At 39.7% G+C, this 16,161-nt stretch overlaps 1 protein-coding gene and 1 long non-coding RNA gene across 4 annotated transcripts in view; one reads left to right on the forward strand and one right to left on the reverse strand.

The window, feature by feature from the left end:
- Window positions 1-4,217: 4,217 nt before the first annotated feature.
- The window catches only part of alcama (activated leukocyte cell adhesion molecule a), a 72,235-nt gene continuing 60,291 nt past the window's right edge, over window positions 4,218-16,161 (forward strand). For 2 of the 3 annotated variants that reach the window (XM_071461541.1, XM_071461542.1), the window contains exon 1: window positions 4,245-4,502. In XM_071461541.1, the coding sequence (XP_071317642.1) occupies window positions 4,445-4,502 (58 nt within the window). In that variant the 5' untranslated portion in view covers window positions 4,245-4,444. Of the gene's footprint in view, window positions 4,503-16,161 lie in introns of all 3 variants that reach the window. The other variant, XM_071461540.1, reaches the window with a different exon arrangement.
- On the reverse strand, window positions 7,929-15,730 carry LOC139608077 (uncharacterized). Its single transcript, XR_011684945.1, has 3 exons — window positions 11,933-15,730; window positions 8,151-8,250; window positions 7,929-8,052 (listed from the first exon to the last, which is right to left on the reverse strand). It is a non-coding gene; the product is annotated as an uncharacterized lncRNA (long non-coding RNA).

Here is a 16,161-nt window from a genome sequence, read left to right on the forward strand (position 1 = left end):
AACTTCTATGAAGCTGGTCTGTCCTTTCATCAGAGGCACCTCAACTGGAACTGGTTTTCTGGCATCATTATCACCATCAATTTGAGAACTACACAACAAGATGAATGGAAACAAATACGGTGCCCCATACATGAGGTCCTCCTCCATAGGCAGTGGTCAATCAGTTTTCAGCTTGGATACCCTTTCAAATTACAGTAAAAAACTTTAGTTCAGACATGGTGGATCACAGTTAATCACATACATAAACCAGCTGTCAGGATAGGTGCATCTGATATCTGCTTCAGTGGAGGACTATTGTGTATGCACTTACAGTATTAAATGAATGAACTGCTAAATGTTATGTACTAATTTATTTTCTACATTGTGTATTATACATTACACACTTCTAACTGTATTGTGATAATCGGAATGAACAGCGTTTCTAAATAGAGATTCTAACGTGTGCCTTTTGTGTAAACAGAATTTCTTCTGCAGAGGTAAAAAGAAATACATCAGTGTAACACAGGACATTTACAGACACACACACATGTACCTGAATATGAAGGCATATGTTATATAAAACACTCTTTATTGCAACACATCAGAAGTAACACATCACAATTAACACTTGACTTCACTGTGACATAATCTCTAGGATACTTAATATTATGAGAGCATATTTGATTGTCCAGTAATAAGAATATTTGGGTCAAATAAAAAGGACAGATCTAATAAATGCTATAGCTACTATCTGCCGCTTGTGAACTGAGAACATGATCAGAAAATGTAGTATTGCCTGCTGTTGTTCTAGTCAGCATAATTTGCAGTTTACACATTAACCACATTTAAATTACAGGAATCCTTTAGCCAACTCAGACATCTTGTCCAGAGTCAGGAGAACTTTTTTCTAACTTAACTGGGGTTAAGTTAACCCAAACTTGCACAACATCCAAATTGACGTTCTAAGAACTTGCATTAATAGAGCGCAATATGAGCACAATACACTAATGCAGTACACTTCAACTGGATCGGGTGTTCCAGAAACACAAAATATCGTCAGTACCTTAAAATGACTTATATTCACATTTTAGTTGGTCTTCTAAGATTATATTCAAGCATGTATTAACACCTCTAGAGTAAACACCTGGTACCATCCCAGTGGAGCCAGGTTGCGTTAGCATAGAAAACACTTGTTAATCAGCTAGCCCTAGTTAGCTAGCTGAGTTAGCAAGGTGCATTTGTAATTCATCTTCACTATGATATTAATTGGGAATTGTGATGCTCATTTTGGCTAGCGAAAACAGGCTTAAGATGAAAATAAAATGAAGAGTGTCCTTAGAGTTCCTTAGAGTGTCTTTTGGTGCAACCAAACGCTGAACAACGCTGACATTTTAGGCAAACAAAAGGTTAAAATAAGTTTTCACAAACTGAAAACAAGATGGAAAAATTTAAACCATATGTGGAAACCTCTAAGACCAATATTCAACACTACACCCAAAAAAAAGTTCACAGCTAATTCAAAATCATTGGTTCAGTGAAAAGGGACCGCTCTTGATTGACAAGTCACCATGTGTCAATTTCCATTGGGTTTACGCTACAGGTTAGCATGATGTAGCGTGGGAAAACTAGAGAAACCTGCCCGCTGCTCATAGAGAAGTGAAAAAAAGTGGTCAAACTCACCACTGTTATTGTGTAGCTATTAAATTTAGTAATTCTGTGTTCAGTGAAACTTAAGCAGTTTACTGTTAATTTGTATGAATGTATGTTTTGTGCCTTATGATAAGGTTTACTAAATGTTAAGTTTAAACCCTTAATTCAAGGTTGTTTAAAGCAGTATTCAGAGTAATGTTTACATTGTTTAAGTGAAATATGTTTACACGGAGGTAAAGAGAAATTAAGAGAGATTAAGATATTAAATTGTTGTACAACAAGTGTTATTCTAATTATACGTTATATTTATGTTAGTGAAATGTTATGGATGTGACCTGTCTAATAGGTCAGGTTTTCTTTGGTACAGCTGGTCTGATGTTAATTGTGATGCGGGCAACCTTCACCAGTCCAGTCAAGTCCATAAAAGTCCAGCATAGATCTTCAGAGTCCATGACAGGAAAAAGATTTTGACTATGCTAGTTTAAGTTATCTTCTTAAATTTATTGTGTTTTTTAAATAAAAGATTTGTTAATTGGCTAACTGGTGTGCATCTCCCTCTTTGTCATGGCTATAAACTGGACTTCAAGTTCTATTCAAAGATAGAGTGTTTACTGTCATACAACCTGTTTACTGAAAAAACTTCCCCAGAACTCCCAGACCTCACAGGCATTCCACCCTGTTCATGATCTAGCTGAGGTTTTCAGTAAACACAAGGCTCATTCCCTGCTATTTCACCACCCTCATGACTGTGCCATAGATTGCCATAGATTCCCGGAGCTCCAATTGAAAACTGCCTTTGATACCCCTCTCAGATATTTTGAGTATTTGGTGATGCCTTTTGATGTCACCAATGCTCAAGCAGTATTCCAAGCTTTGGTGAATGATGTTCTCAGACATATTAGGTCAAATTGTTTTAGTGTATTTGGATAACATTTTGATCTTTTCCAGAAACCAACAGGAAGACCAGCAACATGTTCGACTTGTACTCCAGCACCTCCCAGAAAACAAATTGTTTGTGAAAGCAGAGAAATGTGAGTTCCATTCATCATCAGTGAGCTTCCTGGTGTTGTGCGTCAGTAGTTATCAATTAGCTATCAACATTTATAAAATATTAATATTTAAAATATTTATTTATTATTATCTATTATAAAATATTTATTTACAAAGTAACAACCATAAAATGTGTAATCTACTAAGTATCTACAGGTGTGTGTGTGTGTGTGTGTGTATGACCACGTGACCCAAACAAGGAAGACCACAAGATGGCAGTAGACAAAGAAACTACTCAAGATAACAGGCCAATGATGGCTGCTGAGACCACAAGGCATGTGGGTGAGGGAGAGTGTGAGTTTCTTTGTTTATAGCCAATTCAAGTAGTCTAGAAGGGTGCCAGGTTAAAAAGAGGGTTAGCTGCATGCAAGTTCTGGTACTTGGAAGTGTTACAGGTATGTGTGAACGTACAAGTATCAGTTAACAGTGTGGTTAACCAGTAACATAACCAGATATAACGACAACAAAGCCTGTTTACATTAACTAGGTCAGTACATGTACATCAACAAAGTTAACAATCGTGTTTAGCCGTGTGGTGTTACGCTGTGCTAGTTAAGGTTATACCAGTCAACTTTACTCAGTTCTTGGAACTAAAAGAGAGAAGGTCCTTTCCAGTATGGAGCTCAAAGATTACAAACATTACAAGTTTCCCCCTTTTATATGTAGAATTTTCCAAAAGTGGACATGTACTTTAACACTTATAGAGTTATTATAAATAGGCAAATAGGCCTACACAATGTTTTGATGTTTTTGATGAATAAGCTGGCTAATGCATTTCCACATCAATCAGCCTTTGTGTATTGTAGCCTATCATTAGCCTGAAACAGAGATCAAGCAAATCCACTGGTACTGTTTGGGGAGGATAATCTATTCACAATTCACTAAATTTAAGTAATAATCTCTAAGGTCTCAGTTTTGTTGTCTTTGGCTACACCTGTGGCTATACATGGTAATTGCAGGTATGTTTTTGAATCACATGCCTCATGTTTCATCACATGGGGGGCACATGTCATTTATTTTGTGTCACTGACTCCTGTTCCTTTGATTTCTGACCACACACCCAGTTCATAAAACTGAAAATTGGGAGGACTTCTTTATAACTTAATCAGTGGGTCATTGGCTTGATGAGCATTGTGTTACCTCATTCAGCGACAGACAGTTACTTAAAAGACACTTATGAATGAATAAATATCTTCAAGATTTCCACTTTAAAGTTGATTTGACTCATGCTTTACCAGAGCTGGCATTATGTCTTACCTGAGGCTCCACTTTACTCCCAGAGTGATATTGAAATCCTGTTGGTTTACTGCAGGCTGTGTAATGTGTGATAGCTACTCTGCTGGCAGGAGTTGTTGTAGTTAAATTGTTTTACTGTTCTGTAAATGGCTCAAAGCTCTATGCTTCCGCAACGTCATATCAGGCTATGGCTCTGAAACGGGAAAAAATTTAGTTCCGCTTTTGACTGTAGCCCTTTCTTTGTTTGCTGACCTGCACAAGCGAGCGGGAGTGGCCATATTTCCGACTGTAAGCAAAAGCCCCGGAGAGCCACCTCCTCCTCCTCCTCTCCTGTAGTAGTCTCTGTGGGCTGTGTCACCTGCGCTCGCCCTCTGAGAGTCATACTTGGATATGTTTCGGACTTTCCACAGTTCCCTCAAGCAAGAGTGACATATCTGTGGGCTATATTTGCTCAGTTCAAACCGACTCAGCTCCTCATTTCTTGAAGCTCAGTTAAGGTATCCACAACCCTGAAAGCTACTTTGTAAGGATGGACTCGGCTGCTTTCCTGTTGCTGGTTTTCGTGAGCGCCGTGACGCTTCTCCAAGGTAAGTCCCGTCTGTAATGTAGCAGGAATGGGTTTCGGGAGAGGCTGCGCTCCTCTCGTGGTTTTTACACAGGGAGTTAATACCCATAGCCATGTCATGTGTTTTTTTTTTTTTTTAACTAGGAGCAAACATGACGGTTAGCTGTAATATAAATACCTGCAGGGTCAAGCACGTACGTAAATACGTAAAGTTCCCGCTCTTGTTTTATGACTGCGTAATACTGATACACGGGATTATTGGCGTCTTTCTACGATTGTTTGCGCTATAGTGACCGAATAAACGAAAACTTTGGAAAATCCATCACAGGTTTTGAGGGCTTTCCCCTTAATAATAATGCAGCCATTTATCATTTTAAAAAAGCAAAAGGAAAGTGTTGGTGAATAGACTTCATCCTTATATTAATTTACAATATTGCCTAGGGTATAGCTATGAATTCAAGAGCTCTGTCAACATTGAATTTTGGGGAAATCCATTAGATGAACAGGAGGCTAAGTTGCAGGTGGGTTTACCTTCCACCAGCCCTCAAGGCAGTGACTTTTATAAAGCCAACTACCTGCCCAAACAAACAACGCCCTCCCTCTATTGGCACCCTGGGGTGAAAATATGGCCAATGCTATCAGATCATTTGCTTGTAAATAGGGATACGGTTGTTTAAATGTAATATCCAAGCTCCTGTTTGTGTGTGTTAAGTTTGCCTCTGTGTGTGTTTGAGTTTGTCATTGTTAGACTAGGCCAAGAAGAAGCTATAAATTACACTGTCATACTCACTTAATGACTTCTGTAGTTCCAGACACAGGGTCATTTTTCCCTCTTGGGGTCTAAAAACATTAGACCTGTATTTGGACATGAAATCGTCACTGTTTTCCTCTTGTATGGAATAATGAAATATTCCACTTGGAAAATTTAAAGAGACCCCTGGGGTCTGTGAAGTCCTATTTTGGGAATCAGAACTTTAGCCCTGTATAATTTCTGAGGCTGATAGTGAACAGTTTGTCTTGGTAAAACAAGGGCTGAGCTTTGAAAATGTTCAGACACGTACTAAACTATCAGCAGCACTGGCACCACTGACATTGTCTTGTGTCACTCAGACAGGATAAGTCAGAATAAATGTGTTTTTTTCCCCAGCTCTTATCTTTCAGTTGCATCTGCATCACTGGCCACCTCTCACTGTTCATGGGGCTGCTTTTTGTCAGAAAGACTGCGGGACAGGCAGCTTGTCTAGTGGCTGAGTGTATGTGTTTTTGTTTTTTTTTTTTTGAGGGGGGGTTGACATGGCACAGCCAGGGGTTACATCTCTATCACTTGATGCTATCTGGTCTGTCTGCTCTTGATCAGTGACTTCACAGGAGAAAATTATTCATGTTTCATTTTATTTATTTATTGGTCACATTTCCTTCAATCTGAAATCCATATTTATCCTCCACATAATGACAGTTACCAGCACAGTAGATAACAGCTGAAGTCAGTTTCCAGCTTGATCTGTGGCTTTCTTCACATCAAAGGGGAAATGTTTTCAAAGGGACTTTCAGCCTCCGATGTTCGAAACCATGGAAAAGCCTTCCATGGGTGACTTTAGAGTGGAAAGATGCCAGCACAAATGTGAGGGGATACAGCAAAGTGTGGGCTGCCAAAAATATATAGGTGAGTAGTAGTGAATGGAATTTTAATGCATCAAATACTCCCTTGCTGATATAGTTGTTCTTATAATGCATCTTTCTAGTCCTCTTGCTCCACTTGGAGAAGTACATGTGCAGTTGGTCCCCTTTTAGTAGCAGCGTACACAACATATTGGAGGGAACAGGGGCGTCCACACAGAGCCTCATGAGCACCCTCAGAAGATGAAATTTAAGTCTCATGGACCCTAGCAGACCCTTGTTTACTCACGGATGTGGAAAGTGTAACAGTGGCTTATGAGAGAGGTATTTCAGGTCCAGATGGAGCATTTTAGCTTTGTACTAACTCCGAAGCCCACTTTAAATGCTTTTGTGGATATGTAGTATTATTAACAGCACCCCCTGTAGATAATAAGAGAGTTTCAGGGCTTACCATAAAACACTTTTAAACACATTGAAGGGTGCATATATAAGTGCCAGCCATATGCCAATCAGATACATGCAAGTACACATTCCTGATAAATTTATTCATCAATTTATTAATTTACTTTTTTATAGTAAATTCTTCTACCACAGCCCTGTTTTGGATTTGAACTCCCACTAGGACAAGCAGATCTCCATAAGAGAGACTTGAAGGCCTGAAGTACCCTTAATTCCTGTTTTGCTGTTTGTTGGAAGCCAATTTTCCCTCTTTTTCATGTTACTGGTATCACAGACCAAAACTAGATTCATACAACACAGCGAGGCTCACAGGAGTTAAATTTGAATAAGATTTAACTTTGAAGTTTTACATTATTTCCTGTATTCCTGTTGAACATTTTTCTTCACTGTAGTGAACAGAAACTTATTTTAGAAGTCCTGATACCTGCCAGATATCCAGTAACAACCAGTTAATAATAGAATCTGAATCTACCAAATTGGAGCGTTGCCAGATAAACAGTTAATCTTTATAATGATGTGATGTGTCTCCATTTTATTACAAGAGCATCATTCAAATTTCCCATTTTCATTTCGAATCACAGCAGTACCAGTCCTTTAGTGTCGAGCTCTGATGGTTTGAGCACAGATTCTAATTCATTCCAGTCAGGTTCTAAATATGGTCCCTACAGGTACATGTGATTTGAAATGGAGCCTAGTACCGAATGCTTTAGGTTGAGGGTAATAATTGCATAGGTGATGCTCCCCTCATCAAATTGTCCTCTCTTAAATTTACTAAAAAATGTGTCAATACAGCTGATGGGTACAGATAATGGGTGTGGTATGCAGTTGCACTTCAAGTTGCTTCAGGGGCAGGATGGTTTTTAAATGCTCCATTTGCCCCAACATGTAAAACTACTGGTCTTTTTCTGGAGGGAAAATACCTTGGTTGGGGGGACAGGAGGGATGGTGGATGGGTACGTGAAGACTGGGGGTGGGGGTGGGTGGGGGATGGTTCAGGCATGTCACAAAACAGCCCATAACTTGCTATTACCATGTGACAGGGGTCAGAGGTCTACAAGGTTCCCCTATAGGTTAAGAAAAGTCCACCTCCAATTAACTGCTAGTGAAATAATCTGAGAATGTGGTCTAGATAAATGTGTTTTATTTAAACTCTGGAAAGGGAGAAACAAGGTTTTCTCTTCCAACAAGTGATGACATCTTACAAAGGCAGCAAGAGGATGAAGTATCCAGGAGATGTGTACAACAATTGTATGATATCAGGTATCTGTAAACTGAACAGAAACAGACCATCTGAAATATAAATGATTCATTGCAAGATTAGCCCTCCCAGTCCCTTTTGTCAAGGTGAGAAGCATATCTAATGCTGGAGCCTCACATCAGGCTGGCTGCTGTGTTGGTCAGGACAGTGGACTTTCCCAATGGTAGTTTTTAACAACTTGCCCAACAAAAAATTCACCTTACTCACCCACATGCCTAAGAACAAGCAGCAGCAGTAGCTGAAATAAGAAGCAGTGCTGTCAAAAGTGAAACTAAATGACATCATGGGTAAACCCACACACATACGCACAGACTCATATGAGACGGTATGACTCACCATTAGCGTTGCGCTTTTCCCTCGGTATTGAGAGTCAGGTTGTTCCCATCTTGGAATAATGTCATGGTGAAAGTCTTGTGACAGGTCCAGGGGAGCGTGACTGTATCAAAAGAAGAAGTCAAGCAGGCAGCATTTACAGGTGAGAAGAAGAAGAAAGACAATACTAGGACGCCACAAGCTGGGGGTTTTGGTAGGGGAAGTTGGTGAGGCAGAGCACAGATCCCTAAAAACCTTTTAACCCAAAGAAGACTGACAGTGTGAAGAAGAAAAATACTTTTAAAACAGCACAGGTGCCTAAACAGTGACTGAACCGATATTGTATAACTAATATATTATTTTAACAACATTTAAGATGACATTTTATTGCTAATAATTTGACCATTTGTTCGTATTTTGTAGGATTTTTTTTTTTTTCTTTAGATTTATTTTCACCCTCCTGCCAACATGGCGGCCCTTGTTTTTTTGACAGTCCATGGTTCTCAATAAATCAAATTAAAACTTTGATCTCTCTATGGATGTAGCAGGTATTCCACGTGTGACCTTTCCCCTATACACCAGAACACCTTGCCCTACTTGTTTCACAAAACATTACTTTTTGATGTGTCAATAGACTGATGGGAACTTAGGTCTGGCCTAAAAATATTTTAGAACAACTTATATTTGGGTGACTAAACCTTGTATAGGTTTGGAAAAACTCAACTGTGGTCTTTTTATACTCCAGCCCCGCAGTCATCTGTAGTTCATGATGACTGTCGAATCAGATCAAAGCTGGGGCAACCTGAGTGGTTAGGGCACGTACCACATGAGCGCAGATGCTCTTAGCAGCAATAAAGATATAAAAATATCTAAAAAAAAAAAAAATCAGATGAAAGCTATGTCGAATGCACCTATCCTCACCTCACGCATTTATGTAGTAAACTAGAAAAAACATGAACATAGTGCACAAAAGTGTGGAAAAACAGAACAGAAATAAAAATTATGTAATATCAGCACCATGTTTGAACTATCATTATCAGTCCTTATCATCAGTAGATGTCACTTGGGGACTTCATGAGTTAAAAATCAATGGTAAAACTTTAAAAGGAACTTTCCACAACATTTAAATGGGTGGTGACACCTGTGTCACCATGGGTGCTTATGGGTTAGAGTTGTTCTGTTTAGAACCACACTCCCTACTGAAGCTACATTAATTACATTTTTTGACAGTGTATGTGGTTGTGTGTGTGTATGTGTGTTTGGATAGGGTCCTGAATGGCTGAGTTACATTGGGAATGTGCATGCTGTGCTCAGAAAGACTATTATTTATGTAGATAAGAGGTTGTTCCTGCCCAGAAGTCCTAGCCACTCGGCGCAGAGGGGGCCACTAAGACGCTCTGTTAGAGAAGCTTTAAATAAAAGATAGAATAAATGTATTTACAATTTGCTGCTCACTCTGTAGTTGTAGTGAAGCGGTGGAACAGACAGACACTGTTTGATGGGCCACCCTCAGTGACGGACACTCTCATTATTATGATTAATTTTTGCTTGTATTTCATACTGAACATCAACCTTGAACTCTGATGCTGAGGACTGAGAAGACCTGTGACTTAATGAGCTGACATAGAAGTACAAACTTCAAATTGACTGCCTCGCCTGTAGAGGGCTAACTGTTGCTGAACCGAATGGCAAAAAACCTCCTGGGACCTTGTTAGGACTCAAAATACAAAGAAAATCAACGGCCAAAAACAAATCTTAAGTGGGCTTGGACTCCTATAACCAGTGGTCATTATTGCAACCTTAAATGTCAGTTGGCTGGCTGGAGCTGGAGGAGAAAACCACTAACCACTTAGCTGGAGGAAGTGTTGAGGAGAAGCATTCAGCAGCATTTCCCACACTGCAGATTTATAAACCTTTAAGTACATTTGGCTATTGGGCCCATACTATCTCCTCACGGGTAAATCAACTGTGAAGCAGTGGACATAATGGAGATATTGCACAGAATAGTCTTGCATTCAGGCACCGTGGTTATGAGTTCATGAAGAAATGCAGGTCTCAGGATTAGTCCAGAGTGGACCAGTGAGTGAGTGGCTGACCAGGCTTCCTGAATGCATGTATAGAGGTAGAATAGCCCAGCCTATTGTTGTAGACCATTTATTCAAAGCTCATAAGAAAGATCTCAAAGCCCAGTCTCTGAACACCACAGTAATGATCATAAGTGTGATAGAATGGAGCTACCAGCTGGACACAGTTGTTAAAATATTTTGTTAATTGCCAGGTAGGTTTTCCATAAGCTAAAGACACAGACCTGCATATTTATGAGCATGAGTTGACCTGACATTTGAGATGCAGGCATTTGACTCGTTGTTTGACCTGCATTCCTGAGAGAGAGGTCAGCTAAGCTCTGTGGAGCTAAAAATGAAAATATGCCAGTTACCACATGAAATATTTGATTAGCTGCTTAATTTTTTGATTAGCTGCTTAAAATATGAACCTCAGACTGCCTGTGGTTCATATTTTATCAGCCAGAATCTTATCAGTTTCTAAGGTGGTCAAAACAACTGTGGCATTAAAAAAAAACCCAAAAACAATAAAAACAGGATGGCTACTCTTCAAGATAATTAAATTTCTCAGTAAGCCATCTGCTCTGTGACTTCCTCCAGGTTTTATAACAAAATATAATAATATATCACTTCGGGAGACTAGTCTTGATCATCTGAAAAGTAGCTGGATTTGACGGTGGAGCATTTCTCTGCATGCCAAAAGATTGTGTTACACTTTGTATATGAAGGTAGAGTACCAGCATGCCTTGGGGCAGAGGGGCCAGCACTGTTAAACTAATGCTACACAGGCGTGTGTGGAGTGTGTGTTGCAGCTTCTGCCTGGCTGACAGAGTGTTGGTTGACAACATGGGCACCAGAAGAGACGGGAAAGTGGGTCATGTTGACATTGTTAGCTACTTTTAATTGGTGCGTCTGAGTGGGTTCACAAAGCAAGCATTCATCTTGTGTTTTCCCCTGAAGCTTCCAAATGCTTGATGAAAGTACTACAGTTGTAGATCACCATATTTGTGTTAAATCACTTGGAGCTGAAGTGTCCACTGTCTAACATGTCTCCAGCATTTCAGCTCTTGAATTCTCTGTCAGCTTCAGATTAATGGTGTTGTTGCTCTTGAATATTGTAAATTAGCAGCCCAGATGCTTCGGCCTAACTTAAATGAGCATGCCAATGTTTGAACGACATCTTTCAACATAACATCATTCTCTCTTAATTAGGATATGCAACTGAAGATATAATGAATAATTTTATTGTGAAATACTTTGTTTTAATTTTTGGTTTGTACAGAGAGGAAGATGCTGTTGGAAGTTTTGTGTGGAGGAGGTTCTTTTGAATTCAAGTGCAAGACAAATCTTAGAAATGTAGTATATCCTCAAACAAAACAAACAAATCAAATAAAGCAGACAGCAACTAGGTCAAGGAACGAAAATTTAAAATACTCTGTACTGTATCTTCTGTGTTGTTTTTCTAGAAAGGGGTAAACCGCCCACTGCTGGTTGTCTCACAACAGCAAAAATGATAAATGAACCCTGATGCTTGGGGTTGCTAACATCAAATGAGAGGAGGGTTCAGCTGCATAAACATTTGTCTCATTTTCCTGGTTTCAGAAGGGCTCAGTCCATTCAGCAGTTTGGGACAATGTGGGAATAAAACATTTAGATGCACAAAGCCACTAACATTTGCCTGTAACAGTGCTGTGGAGTTAAGAAAGATGTGAATTTAAAGTAGGAGGAACTGAAAGTCCCGACCTTGGGCTGCAGTGGGAGGAAAGCCTGGATTCATCTCCTCTTAATTGGGTTTCTGGTTTACTGTGGCCCTGACAGAGAAGAATATTGGTGGGAACGAAATGTCTTCAGATCCTTCTCAGCTGAGGCTGCTTTGAAAAGAAAAATCATTACTATTAAAGCTTCTGTTCTTCCACTGTTTTCAAATAACTGCACCATGAACATGGACAAATCACCACCCTCCGACTGAAACATCCTGTCTGAGCCAGTGCAGTTGTCATATACTGAGCATGAAAGATCTGTCATCCCAGCAAAAATTGTACTTATTATCTTGTGAAATATTTAACCCCAGTTAAAGTTTTCTTTAAACAAAATGCAAAACAACTGATTATTGTATTTTAAAAAAAATCAGGAACTTAAAATTAAAAGCTCACAAAATAATCAGAAAAGCCACTATTCGTGAGGCATTTTGCCATCCTTAACACAAGATTTCTGATGTCTATACAATTCCCTCCTTCCCGTGCAGGTAGGGTTGTCACAAGAACCGATACTTCCGGTACCAATCCGACACCAACACGCAAACAATACATCGATACCTGCTTTTTTCTGGTACCGTCAGAATCGAATATTCAACTTTTCCCTCGGCGAGCCGTGTCGATTCTTGGCGGAAGTGACGGGGGCAGTGTCCGCGTGTGAGCAGCACAGAGCAGTCAGCGGCACTGAAGAAGAAAACCTGAGACAATAACAATGACTTCAGCAAGTGGGAGTGGAAGCACAACACGTCGGCTCGTTGACAAAACAGGTACGAAGAGTCGCGAGTGGAAATATTTTGCATTGGAGGCGGATGAATACGGAGCAATTCTAGACACAAACAAGCCGACATGCAAACAGTGGCTGGTATTAGAGGTTTTAGTTATGTGAGATCAGGCTCCACACCACTGTTGTTTAGTTATTTATCTGCATATTTATAAGAAGAAGAATATTGTTTGTTTTATATACTTGAAGGCTCCATGCCACTGCTGTTCTTTTTTGAATGTAAATAGTTGAATATTGTCGTTATTTATTACCATAAAGCACAGTATTGCTTGTTTTTATAGTGGTGTTAAATACTTGACAGTTTAAAGCAGTTTTCAATAAATTAGTGAATTTAAAAGTACATGGGTTCTGTTTTTTTTTAAAAATTGTGGTATCGAATTAGTATCGAGAATCGTGGAAAATCACAGGTATTGGTATCGACTACTGAAATTCTGGTATCGTGATAACCCTACGTGCAGGTGCATTTTACTGTTATCCCACCAGCGCACTTTTTGTGTTGGTAATCCTAAACCTTATGCAGCCTTGAGCCCAGGCTTTTGGTTTTAAATCTGACAGCCACCTCTGTACTTGTGAAGCAGTCAGAGGTACAAAATGATGCTTCTCATGATGCTGTTGAGTGGTTCAGGTTTCAGTGCAGTGAAACAGAAATGCTGCCTGGTCTCATCCTCATGTTCACACAATCTGCAGGAGTTTCAAATTAATATATCTTAAAGGGATTACCACTGCTCTGAAGAGTGCCATTACTGTGGTGCAGTTCTCTTCAGATTTGAAGAGAAAGAGTTCCCTCCTTCTGATCTGTGATGACACATGGATATGGAGGGAACAAAGTAGAAAAGATGAGAAAGGTGTCCGCCACAGCTGCTAATAACACCAGCTTGTAGTGTGAGGGACGCGTGAGTGTTATAATTGAGAAAGTTATTCTCCGTGACACAGTTATTGTTATTGCAGAAGTTCCAGGACAGACAACAGTCAGGATCTCTGAAAGGATCTGTTAGTTCTACCTGAATAATAATTTCACCCGTTCACTTTTTATTCTTCTTCCATAACTGTTGTGCTGTGTTTATGTGCTGAATTTATAGTTTTATAGAGTTTCAGGAGCCCTGTGTTGGTGGCTAAATGCTGCAGCGTTTATGTCATGTGCAGTTTAGACTGAATATTAAACAGAATCTACAGCTTTGAAATTTGTGTTGAAGTGTTAAATGTTGACAGCAGCTGAGTTTGGGCTCTGTCATTGGCCTTGTAGTTGTTTTTGCTTCAGACGTGGCTGAATGTCATTAATATTAATGTTTTAACTATTATGCATCATCTTGAAATAATACATGTGAAATTGAGTTAAAGAAGGACTCCAATTCGCCTTTGAAAGTTTTATTTCTGGAAGCTTTCCTCTTTAGTAAACAATCACTTTGAACTGGAGCACAAGGAGAAAACTACAGGTCTTAATCTTGAGCACACCCTCCAATATTAGGATGCTAAGAGTTTCCTTGGTACAATTGATTTTCTGTCAACAAAATATGTCCACCTCATTGCTGGTCTTTGTGAAAAGTAAGACTGAGGGAATTAGAACTGATGATGCGTAGAGCACCAGCATCTGCATCTTAATTTGAAATGGTTGCCCTACGTTTAGCACTCTGTTCAGGCATTTTTTTTACCAGAGCTGCACAGTTTGTTTACCAAGTCTATACAGTAATTGAGAGATTAATCCTCTGACTGGTGCTGACACCTGCAGTACAGCTGCTCTGGTCAAGGAAAGATATCTTCTCATAAGGACTTTGGAAAAGATGAACATGGTGCGGAATGACATTTACAGTATGTATATAGTATTTTGTTATGATGATAATACAGTGGTATGAAAAAGTTTAGGCACCCCTGACAATTTCCATTACTTTCATTTATAAATCATTGGGTGCTTGGATCAGCAATTTCATTTTGATCAGTCAAATAACTGATGGACACAGCATTATTTCAGTAGTGAAATGAGGTTTATTGGATTAACAGAAAATGTTCAATATGCATCAAAACAAAATTAGACAGGTGCATAAATTTGGGCACTCCAACAGAAAAGATCACATCAATATTTAGTCGAGCCTCCTTTTGCAAAAATAACAGCCTCTAGACGCTTCCTAGAGCCTCTAATGAGTGTCTGGATTCTGGATGAAGGTATTTTGGAGCATTCCTCCTTATAAAACATCTCCAGTTCACTTGGGTTTGATGGTTGCCGAGCATGGACAGCGCGCTTCAAATCATCCCACAGATTTTCAATGATATTCAGGTCTGGGGACTGGGATGGCCATTCCAGAACATTGTACTTGTTCCTCTGCATGAATGCCTGAGTAGATTTTGAGCAGTGTTTTGGGTCGTTGTCTTGTTGAAATATCCAGCCCCGGCGTTACTTCAACTTTGTGACTGACTCTTGAACATTATTCTCAAGAATCTGCTGATATTGAGTGGAATCCATGCGACCCTCAACTTTAACGAGATTCCCAGTACCGGCACAGGCCACACAGCCCCACAGCATAATGCAACCTCCACCAAATTTTACTGTGGGTAACAAGTGTTTTTCTTGGAATGCTGTGTTCTTTCGCCGCCATGCATAACGCCCCTTGTTATGACCAAATAACTCAATCTTTGTTTCATCAGTCCACAGGACCTTATTCCAAAATGAAGCTGGCTTGTCCAAATGTGCCTTTGCATACGTCAAGCGACTCTGTATGTGGCGTGTGTGCAGAAAAGGCTTCTTCCGCATCACTCTCCCATACAGCTTCTCCCTGTGCAAAGTGCGCTGAATTGTTGAACAATGCACAGTGACACCATCTGCAGCAAGATGATGTTGTAGGTCTTTGGAGGTGGTCTGTGGGTTGTCTTTGACCATTCTCACCATCCTTCGCCTTTGCCTCTCCGATATTTTTCTTGGCCTGCCACTTCTGGCCTTAACAAGAACTGTGCCTGTGGTCTTCCATTTCCTCACTATGTTCCTCACAGTGGAAACTGACAGCTGAAATCTCTGAGATAGCTTTTTGAAGCCTTCCCCTAAACCATAATGTTGAACAATCTTTGTTTTCAGGTCATTTGAGAGTTGTTTTGAGGCCCCCATGTTGCCACTCTTCAGAGGAGAGTCAAAGAGAAGAACAACTTGCAACTGGCCACCTTAAATACCTTTTCTCATGATTTGATGCACCTGGCTATGAAGTTCAAGGCTTAATGATCTCACCAAACCAATCAGTTCTAAGTAGTTACAGTGTTCAAATCAGCACAATGACAAGGGTGCCCACATTTTTGCACAGTCTATTTTTCACATCTGATTTAATTTCATACAACTTAATATTGCTACACTAAAAATCTTTGTCTGGAAAATACCCCAGTACTCAGCTCATTAGAAAATGAATGGCATGCCAATGTGATCATTTTCTGTGAAGACAGAGTAAATTGTTATGCAGCCT

This window comes from Trachinotus anak, unplaced genomic scaffold, assembly GCF_046630095.1.
Source record: "Trachinotus anak isolate AG129_WGS33_773 ecotype Australia unplaced genomic scaffold, CSIRO_AGI_Tana_v1 ptg000024l, whole genome shotgun sequence".
Taxonomy (NCBI): domain Eukaryota; kingdom Metazoa; phylum Chordata; class Actinopteri; order Carangiformes; family Carangidae; genus Trachinotus; species Trachinotus anak.